The sequence below is a fragment of the Mustela lutreola genome, chromosome 7 (genome assembly GCF_030435805.1).
Source record: "Mustela lutreola isolate mMusLut2 chromosome 7, mMusLut2.pri, whole genome shotgun sequence".
NCBI classification, from domain to species: domain Eukaryota; kingdom Metazoa; phylum Chordata; class Mammalia; order Carnivora; family Mustelidae; genus Mustela; species Mustela lutreola.
In genome coordinates, this window is record NC_081296.1 from 13692764 (window position 1) to 13704900 (window position 12137).

Sequence of the window (12137 nt, forward strand, 5' to 3'; positions counted from 1 at the left end):
TCCCCCACACACACCCATTCCAGGCGTGTCGGTAAAACCAAGAAAGTGCTGTTTCCCTTCCTGGCTGCCCTTGGAGGGCCCCTCAGAATGGAGGGACACAGCCTATATAACACGGCTGTTCTAATTCTGGTGACTGTGGATGGACTTCAGGGGTCCACGAACCGCCTGAAACATGAGTGTCGTTTTGTGGGTTGATCTAGATCCTTAGTCCAGCAAAGGGCATCTCATCGCATCAGATTCTCAGAGGGGACCTTCCTTGATAAAACGTGGGGACTCTGACCCTCCAGGGCTGGCCCCGGAAAGAACACTCCGGATCGCAGACCACCCCAGCGCTGGGATCTCAGATCTGTTGCCACCTGCTTCCAGTGATCCCGTTCGGCTTTTGAGGTCTCTCCCTGGATCTGATTGGCACCACGTTCTGGCCTTAGGGATCCTTTTTCTGTGAGGCAGTTAATTTGTATTAAAGAACCCTCCATTGATTTCCCATAATGCAGATGAAACGCCCCCCCCTCCCCCGACCAGGGGATGCTTTCCCAATCCTCATGACCCAGCCACACACCAAACATTCCAATTTAATTCTTCTAGGATGGAACACCTTGGATGCTTTTAAATGGGCAGCCAGGACAGATCACCTTTGAGCTTGGACAAGGGCAAGACACACAGACGTGAATGAAGGAGACTAGTTTTTACCCCTCTGCCGCTTCTGATCACTGGTTGAAAGCACTTGGAAATGTTCTCTAGTGAAGGTTTTAAAGCCAGTTTCCAGCTCAGAACGGAAGGATTCAATGCAGTGGGAACGTCAAGGGGATGGGAAATTGTTAGCATGCAGGCATTTTTCATCTTAAATGATACATGCGTACACACGTATGCATGCATCTATGTTTGTGTACACACATGTGCATGCATAACATACAAGGGCACATGTGTGTGTGTGTGTGTGTGTGTGTGTGTGTGGACACAAGGTAAAGCATACTCATGTTCCACTTTGGGTCCCTTCTGGTCCTGGCTCCCTGTACTCACACAACCTTAGAAGGGCCACCCCAGAACACAATACGCCGAGTACAGTCCCTGCTTGCGTTTCCGTCTAGGAGGATGCACTGCTTCCACACCGGGAACGGTCCCTTCCGGGAAGACCGGCTTTTGCTTCTCAAAATAGTAGCAGCCACCATTCCTTTTGTCTGGTGTGTTCCAGGCACCCTTCTAAAGGCTTTCCGGGGGTTCCTTTGGTCAGTCTTTCAAACAATCTCAGCAGGAGTGATAGGATCGCCATTTAAGACCGTGCACAGGTGAAGGCCGAACTGGGGTTCAGACTCGTCTTCCCAGCCCCGTTCCCTGGAGCCCCCTGGGGGGCGGGGGGTTCCTGTAGGGGGAAGCACGGTGCCTGCGTGCGGACAGTGGGGAGGCCAGCCCGCACAGCCGGAGCCTGACGTGTCCTTCCCCTCTCGCAGGCTTCATCCCCCCTCCCCTCATCTTCGGGGCCGGCATCGACTCCACCTGCCTGTTCTGGAGCACGTTCTGCGGGGAGCAAGGCGCCTGTGTCCTGTACGACAACGTGGCCTACAGATACCTGTACGTCAGCATCGCCATCGTGCTGAAGTCGTCCGCCTTCGTCCTCTACACGACCACGTGGCAGTGCCTGCGGAAAAACTATAAACGCTACATCAAAAACCACGAGGGCGGGCTGAGCACCAGTGAGTTCTTTGCCTCTACTCTGACCCTAGACAATCTGGGGAGGGACCCTGTGCCCGCAAGCCAGACCCATAGGACAAAATTTATCTATAACCTTGAAGATCATGAGTGGTGTGAAAACATGGAGTCCGTTTTATAGTGGTGGAAGGAGGTTGAACTCTGTATTAGTAATCCAAGGGTCATTTTTCCTAGGAAAAAAAAAAAAAAGTTAAAAAAAAAACCAACTCCGTACAGAGACACACACACATACACACACACACACACACACACACATACACACAACACGACCTTTGTCCTCTTAAAATCAGAGCCAGACAGAATTCAGAATAAGGAGAGCGTGGGATCGTGTGTCTGACGTCCAACCTGCTGGGGCCCAGAGTCTACTCTTTGAAGGCACCTCATGCTTTTTCGGGATGCCGACAGCTGCAAGCAACAAGCACTGCCAATTTCAGGGAACAGTGGTGGCCAGCTTGGAGAATGGACGTTTCTGGAGATACATAATACACGTACAAAACAAATTTTTTTTTAAAGTCTACTAAGCATCACAAGTTGACAACATGGCCAGGATAAGCACTAGGGACACACACCCCCGTGCCACCTGCCCCCTCCTCGTGAGGGTGGGGAGCGGGCAAGGCGGAGGAGCGGGCGCCCCCTCCTCTAACCTCTCGCAATATGGGTCACGGTGTAGACGACTCACCCAGTCTGCCTGTGGTTCAAGGCCCCAGAGTTCTCTCAGCGATGCTAATGGGTGATCCGTGCTGGAGTCTCTAACTGGCACCTCTCACCAGCTCCATGTTCATGTTCAAGACTGAGGGCCCAAGGGGGGGAGCCAGGCGTGGGGGGCCAGCACCTCATCTCCCCCCACCGCAGCACCCCCCAGCCCCGCAGAGTGACCTCAGGAAGCAGTGGGCCTCGCCTGGCTATGACTGACTTTGCTCAGAGCCGGTGAAACCCATACAGTCCAAGTCATTTGCTTACATTTGCCAAACATTTTGCCATTTTTAAAGAAAAAAAAAATGCAATGCATATGAATTTCAAACTGTTGTATGTATAATCCTCTAATACTATTTTTAACCACTTCTAAAATCCGTGTTAACCCTTCAATCACTAACACAGTTCTCTAGGCTGAGTTTATGACGCTGGTTGGTTTTTCCTTTCCTCCTTTTTTTATGCACCAAAAATATAATGTGATTCAAGGGATGCAATTAATCTATTGTAATTTTTTTTTATCGTTTTATCCTCATTTGGATATTCTGCAAAAACAAGAATATACCATGTGCTACGAGAAGGAAAAAAAAAATGCTTGAGAAAGAGTGTCTATGCAGCCTGCCTTTAAAAGAATCACATTTGAGACAACAGGGGATAATGTGATGAATTGCAAATTCGCCTTCTGGCTTTATTCCCCGTGATTCAGTGATCACTGTCACGGGAAGCCCTTTTATATTCATGTTTCACATTCCGAGAGGCGTTCTTCTCAGCTCGTGGAGGAGACACGCTTAGATGTGGGCTGTGTGGATGGGTGCGGTGCTTCTGGGGATAGGCAAGAGAAGGGATGGTCCCCTAGCACGAGCTGTCAAGCCATTTGTGGGGTCTGTGTTGGTAAATAGACCCACGGGGTCATGGAAGGCACCGCATGACCGATGCAATAAAAGGTCACTGTTTTTAGGGTCGGTCTTGAACGGAGAGACCTCGGTCTGTGTTCTGGGCGTGGCTAACTCTCCAGCAGCTAGCCGGCAAACCTCATCGTTCGGGAGGGGAATCGTGGGAAAAGCTCTTGGGAGTCCGCGGTATCAGCCTCCTAAGGCCATTCCCGTAAGAGGACAGAGCTTATGGGAGAGCCCGCACGCGCACACACGTGGCCCAGTAAATGTTCCTTTTGTGTTTCCTCGGTGACCTTGGTCCAGGCCACTCGTGGCCCTGAGAAAGATCTCAAAGGTTGTTGGTTGGTTGGCTTTTTTGCCCGAGACCCAGATGTGCAGTTCCCCCGGAGGGCAGCCAAAGAATCAGGAAGGAAAGAAGAACGGCCGTTGGGCCCAATTTCTCACACACGCTGTAAAAGGGGCCGTTCGTGCGACAGTCGGAAACTAGAGAAAGCCCCACCGAGCAAGGACGACTCAAAGAGAAGCTTGTGTCGTGGTGCGGGGCTGCCGCACCGTGATCAGCTGCCTGGGGCAGGATGCTTCCAAAACCACCCTTCTGTGTGTTTACTTCTAGTCCGTCCCTGTCCGTGAACATGGGGACACTCATCAGTATGTTAACTAGTAAGAGGAGGGATTGTTCTCCAACCAATGCATAAAATATGTATGCTCTGTCATTCCTAAGGCTTTGAAACTGTTCTGTACAGGTCTGGGGTGAGTTTTGTTTTGAAATGTGTTGCTCATAGGTCACTGCCTTCTGCGTAGCTCTCCAAACTCCGTTCACACACGCTGAGCCCCGCTGACCTTGTGTTTTCATGGGGCCGTTGGCTTTAAAAAGAAAGTTTTTTTTGAAAACGGTTTGCATTTTGGATTTTTTTTTCCCCCTTGAGATTTTAGGATGAAGGAGATGTTGAGCTGAAAAAGGAAAACACCTCCAGGGCTCAGTTTTGTCAGCAACGAGATCTGAACTTAAAGTCCCCCATTGCAAGATGGCCGTAAAGCACGACGTGTCACCTTTTAGAGTTTTAACGTTTCTCCTCCTGCAGAACAGGAAGCCTAGCCTGGTGTTAGGTTTTTCCTTTTGTGCTACAAAGAACCATTGTACGTACAGTGTTAGTTCTAGCCTCTCGGTCATATGTTTGGTTTTCAGAGGTATTTTGAATGAAAAGATTTCCTGGCAAGAGCTCCATTGGACTTAGAGAAAACAAAAACGTAAGGATAGAATAAACCTAGAAGGTGAACACCAAGCTTCTCTCTCTTTCCTGCTCCAAACTCCTCTGCCATCATAGTCAGACATGCCCAGAGATGGATGAAAAAGCCTCCCTTAGCTGCAACTTATGACAGAGGTTTTTAACTCTTACATGTAGACCACGAAGCTTTTTTGACCTATATTATTCCTGCACATGAAGTCAACACATTTCATAAAAGTAGATGTTTCTCTGGGACATCTGGGTGTTCGGAGGCCACTGTCAGGGACGACCAGCAGCCTGGCCTGCTCCTTCACACTTCCACGGAGGAAGGCTGGGAAGCGTCAAGGCACACTGGGGCCATCGCCACTCCAGAAGGCCACAGCATGTGGGCTTTACCTCACAGCTAATGAAGGAGCAAGAGAGGCCTCCTCTCCCAGTCCCCCTGTAAGGAGTTTGCTGGTAGTACTTAGCAGCCAAAATAATAAGGGGAAGCCAAGAGCTTCCAAGGAATCCTTTGACAGGCTTGTTAATGTCTTCCAAACAGGAAGGAGTGTGCCTCTCCATAAAAATCACTTCTTTCTCAACCACCTTACAGTACAATAGCTTCCTCTAGAGATGATTTTTTTTTTTTTTTAATTAGGCCTATACATTTTAAAGTGGTGTCTCTACATTTAAATCCCTGATTTAATCCCCTTCCCTGTCTTCAGGGATGACCTAGAGTTTCCCCTCACTCAGGCATGGTGAGATTTCCCATCCCTTTCCCCATGGAAAGCTGCCACTCCCAGCAGGCTGCCGCACGCAGGCTTTCCTCACGGCTAATGAAGGGGCAAGAGAGGTCCTCTGAGGGGACCTGCCGAATTGTTCCATACAGGGCTCCCGGCCAGTCCCTGGGAATGATGCCCCCCACCACCCCAGAGGCATTTTCTCAGGAATCAGGATCAACCTGGTCGCTAATGGATTATGTTCCACACTTCAAGAGCAGGTGGTTCCTTGAGGAACACGTGAAATGGAGAAAATAAATGGCGCGCGTGTGTGTACGTATACACACACAACACTCACAGAGAAACCCACTGAGGAAAAGTCGCTGTTGGCTTCCAGGAGCCTGCGAGGCTGGTTTTCTTGCTGCCTGCTGTTCAGGCCCTCACAAGGGGGATCTCTTCTCCACCCAGTCAGGCCTGCCAGAGCCGTACTGGACTGGGCAGCATTAAAGCAATAAAGGTCGGTGTCGAGAAATCATACAGTCAAGAGCAGAGGGAGGAGGAGGCCAGGGGAAACTTCTCTTACAGTCTTGGTGGAGTACCCCTCAAGCGTTGTGTGTGTGGTTGGTGTGGTTTGATTTAGAGGAAGGGAGAAAACCAGGATTCGTTGTCTTGTGCTGTTCTTCTCTGCCCATTTTGATGGTTTCGGGAGAAAGTTCCAGACACACAGTAGGGTCTTGATTGCTGAGTTCATGCTGCTGCTCTCTCCCTCAGCCTCCTCTCGGCCATGAGCTGTGTTTTCCTTTACGTCAGCATCCAGGCCAAATACTTAAGAAGTGCCACGCTTTCCAAGAGAAGGTGCTAGTGAAAATTAAGTCCAGCCTGGAAAATCAGTGTGGAACATAAACCACCGTCCTCCGCTTCCTCCCTCTGCCCTTCCTCCTTGTTCGTTATACCATTGCTTCCAGCTCAGTCCACGTTGTTGAGTTCTGAACAGTGCGAGGACCTAACCTCTTGGAGCAACTTGCCCTAAATGATAGCCTTCAGACCCAGCCCCCTGGGGGATTATGGCTGCTCATGAATAAACCTGTAAAACTGAAGGATCCCCAACTGGTAGAATATGCAAGAAGATATTTTTTGTTCAGATGCCTCTTATGGGGGCCTGTTGCCCATGGTAACACATGGAAACTACCTTGCCTGGCCACAGCCACCCACCCTCGCCTTCCTGTTCTCAAATTTGTAGGGGATATCAGAGTGCTTGGTCATCATGGCAGAAAGGACAGCTAAAAGGCCTAAGATGGAAAATTCCAAAAAGCAAAGATCTATACCTCAGAGGTCTGGGACTGCCCTGGACGCAGGGATCGAACTCCTCCTTCTCAGAGATCAGGCACGTGGTAGCGTGATTTCCCTTTGTAGGGTTAGTTTCATCTGGGGATGTACTGTATGAGCTTGACCATTTCTAAACATGTATTTATTCATTCATTCCTTGATGAAGATTCTGGACCAGCTACAAAGATGAAAAAGACACGATCCCCTCCTCTAAGAGCTCACAGTTCAATGAGCCACACAGACCTGAACACACACAAAAGCAATAGAATAACAATATTAAGAGACTAGCTCTGACTGGGCCCAAGGAGGGCGGATTCATGGTGATGGGAAGTTCAGCCTCCTGGATTCAGGAATGAGGAAGTTTGGGGGCGGGGAGGGGGCATGGGGCATGGTCTAGAACCAAGAACCAAAGAGGAGTGGGGATCTGCCAGAAAGATGGGGCAGGAGGTCTGCTCTCCTGAGATGACCTCAGGAACAAGTGGATAGACTTTATGTAAAAGGCTAGGTGGTAAGCATTTTGAGGCTTTGAGAAGCATACGGTGTCTGTCACAGCCACTCAACTCTGTTGTAGCGGGAGAGCAGCTCATGTATAAACAAACGCATGAGCTGTATCCCAATAAAGCTTTATTTACAAAGACAGTGGCCAAGGGCAGGAGTGTGCTGAGTTCTGAAGCAGCACTGCATGTTGGGGGGGAGGGTGGGTTTCCAGCAGCGGAGACTGCTCTAGCATGGACCAGGTCACGTGCTAGAGGGGGCCTACAGCCAGCTGTCCACCAGCCCTGACGTATACTGTCCACAGGAGTCTAAGGCAGGTATCCCATTTTCCAAGAATGAGGTAAGTAGCCCTGACTGGCAGGGTTTACAACGGAGGCAACATCATCTCTCTCTCATAGGGGACTTTGAGCTGCAGCTCCTTTCAGCTCCGATACTGCATAGCTCTGCCACAGTAATTGTCCTGTTTTCTTAGGTGGTGAAATGGGTATGGGGGAGGAAATAAAGGAATGAGTTTAAATCCAAATAGTATTTCACACCCCTTCCCACCAACACGAAACATTGGCACCGTGACGCTAATACACCAGGTGGAGTAATCGGTAAACACTAATAAAAACTAATAATAATAGTAGCTAACACTTACCGAGCACTTACTGTGAACCAGCTTCTTACACATAGGAGCTCGTTTAATCTCAACAATAGCCCTGTGAGGCAGGAACTGTTATTAGCATCAGCGTACAGGAGAGGAGGCAGGGAAGGCTTCCAGAATTGGCTCAAGGCCATGAAGCAGAGCTGGGATTCCAACCCACGTCTGTGTGGATCCAAAGCCCGTGATCTTGGGTTTACAGGTACCCCCGCCTACTGAGCAAGAAGTGAGACAGCCCTCTCCACCCATAGGGACTGCCTCCTCCAGAGGACTCGGGCTTAAATGGACTGTGGGTCCTACCCTCTCTCACATGCCTCTTAATATAACCAGCAGGACACCATGACAGCTGCCTTCTGGGGACTTCTTCCTGTGTTGTTCTGGGTCTTAACCACAGTGCCCAGTGATCAATTTCTATGAGGTATCCTACCAGAAGCCGACAATAACAGGAAACAGGAGACTCCTCTGATACATTTTCTGACACATCAGAGAGACATTGCTCAGGGCTGGTCATCAGCTTCAGTGGGGACACCCTAGACACTTCCCACAGGCACCGCCATGTTCCTCAGCATCAACCCCAGGATTCTGGCTCTGGCCCAGGGCCTTCAGACATACCAATGCTGGCCATTGCTTGGATAGGTCTTACTCTATGATCAGATACTAGACTTTTAGGAACAGACTTTCTAGATGTTTCTATTTTTGCATTAAACTCAGGCCAACAATTAGTATTTGATGTTTAGCATAAAATTCTGAATATTTTTCCATAAGGCAAGGTGATTGTGTTCTTCTTCAAATAGAATGGTAAATTTTCTGGAGGTTTAAACATTCTGTAGGTTGACATCTTGCCATTAAATCCCCCAAAATAATGTTTTTTCTTAAATTCATGCTAACTTAATAGAAGAGAGCTGTCACAGTGATAGGTTCATCAAAACTGTTCAATTTTATCATCCAAGGTCAGAAGATGAATGGGAAGTATGCAGTGTAGGAAGTTGCATTACAGAAGGAACACAAGCAAGACATAGGTTAGTCCGGCACCTCAAAAGAGGAAGGGGTTGGGGGGCTCACATGTAAGAGCCTGCTACCTACATGCCAGGCGTCCTAGGCATGGTCCCAGGCAATGCACCCAAGCAGCTTTACAGCAGGTAAAGGTAAGTCTAATTTTTCCACTTTTACAGATCAGTTAACTAGTTTACTGAAGGCTCCCAAGTTCACACAGGCCACCAGGAACCAATGCCAGGTCTGTCTGACTCCCGAACCAGTGCTCTACTGCACCACGTCATCACCAACTCAAAAGCACAGATCTGCCTCTTAGGAAGCTCCGATGCCAGCAGGGCATCTCCTCTTGGGAAAACCCCCACAGAAATCTGTATTTCATAGAGAAATGAGCCAAGAGCCAGAGGTGAGACCTCTGCAAAATTTTACATAGGGCACAGGAATCAAAAATGAAAAAAAAAAAAAAAAAACTTTTACCTTAGTAATGAAACATCAAAGACCTTTAAACACACCCCTCCTTCCTTCTTCCAACTTAGCCACATCGGTAGAAGTGTCCTGGCCACTCCTCGTCCCCTATCTTGCTCATTCTGGACACAAGAACCAGCTCCAACTCTTGCTTCTGTCCTACCCTGCCCAGCTCCCAGTTCCCCAGGCTTCCAGCAGAACCCGACCCCCACCAAGACCACAAGAACTTGATCCTCACAGAAGTTGAGGAAGGATCCTCTGAATTGCTCTGAACACAGGGGCTGCCTCCTATCAGCCAGATCTCAGCTGCAAAATCCTGAGGAAAAGAGTGACATTTCCCCACTGTCACCTTTTCTGTCACCGGGTCAGAGTCTAAAGAGGACAAGTAAATGAGTGGGGACTTGTAGGTCTCCACTGTGCCTATCACTGAACAGCAGAGCCGCACGTCATGCTCAGCGAGACCTACCCAGCTTGTAAATCATCCCAGGGACTAGCTGAGTTTTTAATGTCTTTTAGATGAAGCCACAACATCTCTTTTGGAAGGGTGGCATAGGCTCAAAAACCTTGCCCCAGTGAGGAGACTGTTTGACGCAGTGTGTGGTGCATCCTGTGGCTGGAAAGAAAAGTGTCCAGGATGCTGGAGGAAAAAGCATGACATAAGATACAGGTGGGTGCTCTCCGGCACTCAGCCACCCCACCAGCAGGTTTGCAGTGACACTTGGTGTCCCAGAACACAGGGCCTGTCCCTGATGACGTACAGAAGATGAGGACAAGTTAATGACTGGGATACGTCTTACTCATTCCCAGAGAAGAAACCTCTAGCAGAGTGTTGGTATAGATACCTAGAAAAATGTGCTTCTCAGAAAGACATGGCCTTCACAGAGGTCTCTGGGCTTAAAATCTGGCCCCTTGGGGTTACATGGAGCAAAACCCAGTATTTCCTTGCATGACTTCTGCTCTTGTCCATTCTACTGGAAAGCCCTGATGGTATTATATAAGCCTTAAAAAAAAAAAAAAAAAAAAAAAATAGTAGGAAAACCAGAAAAGACCGATCTCTTTTTCCTCTTGGCTCTTCTTCCCTCCTCCCTTTTTAGGCACAGAGTACCAAGACATTGAGACTGAGAAAACCTGCCCCGAGTCACATTCACCTTCAGAAGACTCCTTTGTGAGACGCTGAGGGCCTGGCCCTCCTCCTCCTCCTCCAGAGAACAGCCCGCCACTATCCACAGACCTCGCAGGCCCGACTTAGCGTGCTCTGCCCTGCCCAAGAACCCAAGGGTCCCTGTGTGGATTATCCGGCCAGCGAGTGGTCCTTTGAGGCTCCCAGCACAGGCCTGTGATGAGGACCGAGGAGGTGTCTGTGGTCAGGAGTCCTCCGAACCCTTGCAAGGCAATTTTCCTGGGTTGCTAAAGAGTAATGTTGACCAGGTGTGCAAATTCCCTTTGGCCTATCCCTCCCTTGGTTCCTGTGGGGAGGTCCTGCTGACACGCTTTAGAAACCCCCCTCTCCAGAATGCTTCTCTGATGGAAGGCTCCAACAGCTCTTCCCAAAGCAGCCGAGGCTGGATTACAACGGGGTGAGGGTACGGGGGTGGTAAAAATGACCCTGTTTCACAGAAGGGATGGGGGAAAAAAAGCACATACTCAATAGATTTTGAGTGTGGTATTCTGTATTTTTGCAGCTTATATTTTCCAGATGAGCAGTTTAGAAATATGTGATGTAAAGTACACACTGTACATTTGCTGAAAATTATATTAAAAGCACTATTTTAATTCTTTCTCTGTCTCATGCTGTAATCTCTATTATCTTTCTCTCTTGTTGTTTTGGGGTAGAATGATCTTCAAAGAGTCTTCGGGGGAGTGTTCCTCGCTGTAGATGTTCTATATTTGTGGGCTTTGAGTCATTCAAAAGAGCATAGGCTTTGGAGCCAAAATAGTTCCTGACTTCAAATCCTCAACCCAGCGTTTGATGCTGATGTGGCACTGAGCAAGCAAGCAGACTCCACCAAGCCTCAATATTGACATCTGCTTTATACAGTTGAGATAAGACATAAATGAGGTCATGTGTGGAGGCACCACGCTCCAGCACAGAATGGTCGAGTGGTAAATGGGAATGAGTCATTGCCACCCCAGCTCTGGCTGGAGTGAGGTGCTCCACAGTCCTGACGCAGCTCTGTTGCTACATTTTCTGGTCCTGTGCGGTTATTGTCTGGTTTTCCTTTCTGGTTCTCCTACTGGGAGAGCAGGGAATGGCTTCCTTTCAGGACCAACCTACTAGTACTTGGTAGATGCTCAGTAGATGAGCGAGTGAAGGAATAACAAACGGTCTCAGACACACCAACCTGAGGGGCTTTGACTTCTCTCCCTCTCTGCAGAGGCAACAGCAGTATTTGTCTTCCTTCCTCTGAGTCCACAGACCATCCCTACCACCGCCTCACCCCATGGATGGGGCTCCAGTTGTCTTCCTAGTCCTTGCCAGGCCTCTTTGTGATTGGCTACTTTCTCCTCCACCATCCTGAGTCTGCTGGCTGGACTCCTACCACATACGGGTAGGTTGGTCAGGTTGATGTCAGCCACTGACTTGCATCAGAGATTCATGACATTACTCGCCAGAATGGAGCTCCAGAAACCTGTGCTTGCATTATCTTCTGGGCAAGAGACAGGATGGCCCCATTCCCCATATGGGGCTAGCCTGGTCACTGACCCACTTTTTTCATATGCCCTTCCAGCCTGGGTCTTGCCCTAGACAGCTTCATCCTTTGTAGGTGAGCTCACCCGAAATCAAATCTTGTCGAGCTAGTATTACTGGGAGACTTTACTCACCTCAGCCTTATGTTGTCTTTTCACGAAGGAGTCAATGGACTCATAAAAGAGTATGCTTGGGCGAGTTACCTTCTCTGAGGCCTGATTACCCAGCACACTGGCACCTCAAGGACTCTTTTAGCCTGGTCCCTCTATTTATGGGATTGTTTATTGTTTGCAAGGCAACATGATTTATTCT

General features: G+C 49.0%; 1 protein-coding gene across 2 annotated transcripts in view; it reads left to right on the forward strand.

The window, feature by feature from the left end:
* Positions 1 to 10914, forward strand: part of SLCO3A1 (solute carrier organic anion transporter family member 3A1) — a 300851-nt gene extending 289937 nt beyond the window's left edge. Inside the window, exons 10-11 of one of the 2 annotated variants that reach the window (XR_009355285.1) lie at positions 1449 to 9803; positions 10231 to 10914. Coding sequence is in view for 1 of the 2 variants with exons in the window: in XM_059180067.1 (XP_059036050.1) it covers positions 1449 to 1691; positions 10231 to 10313 (326 nt within the window). In the remaining variant the exon portion in view is untranslated. The remainder of the gene's footprint in view (positions 1 to 1448; positions 9804 to 10230) is intronic. The other variant, XM_059180067.1, reaches the window with a different exon arrangement.
* Positions 10915 to 12137: the final 1223 nt, after the last annotated feature.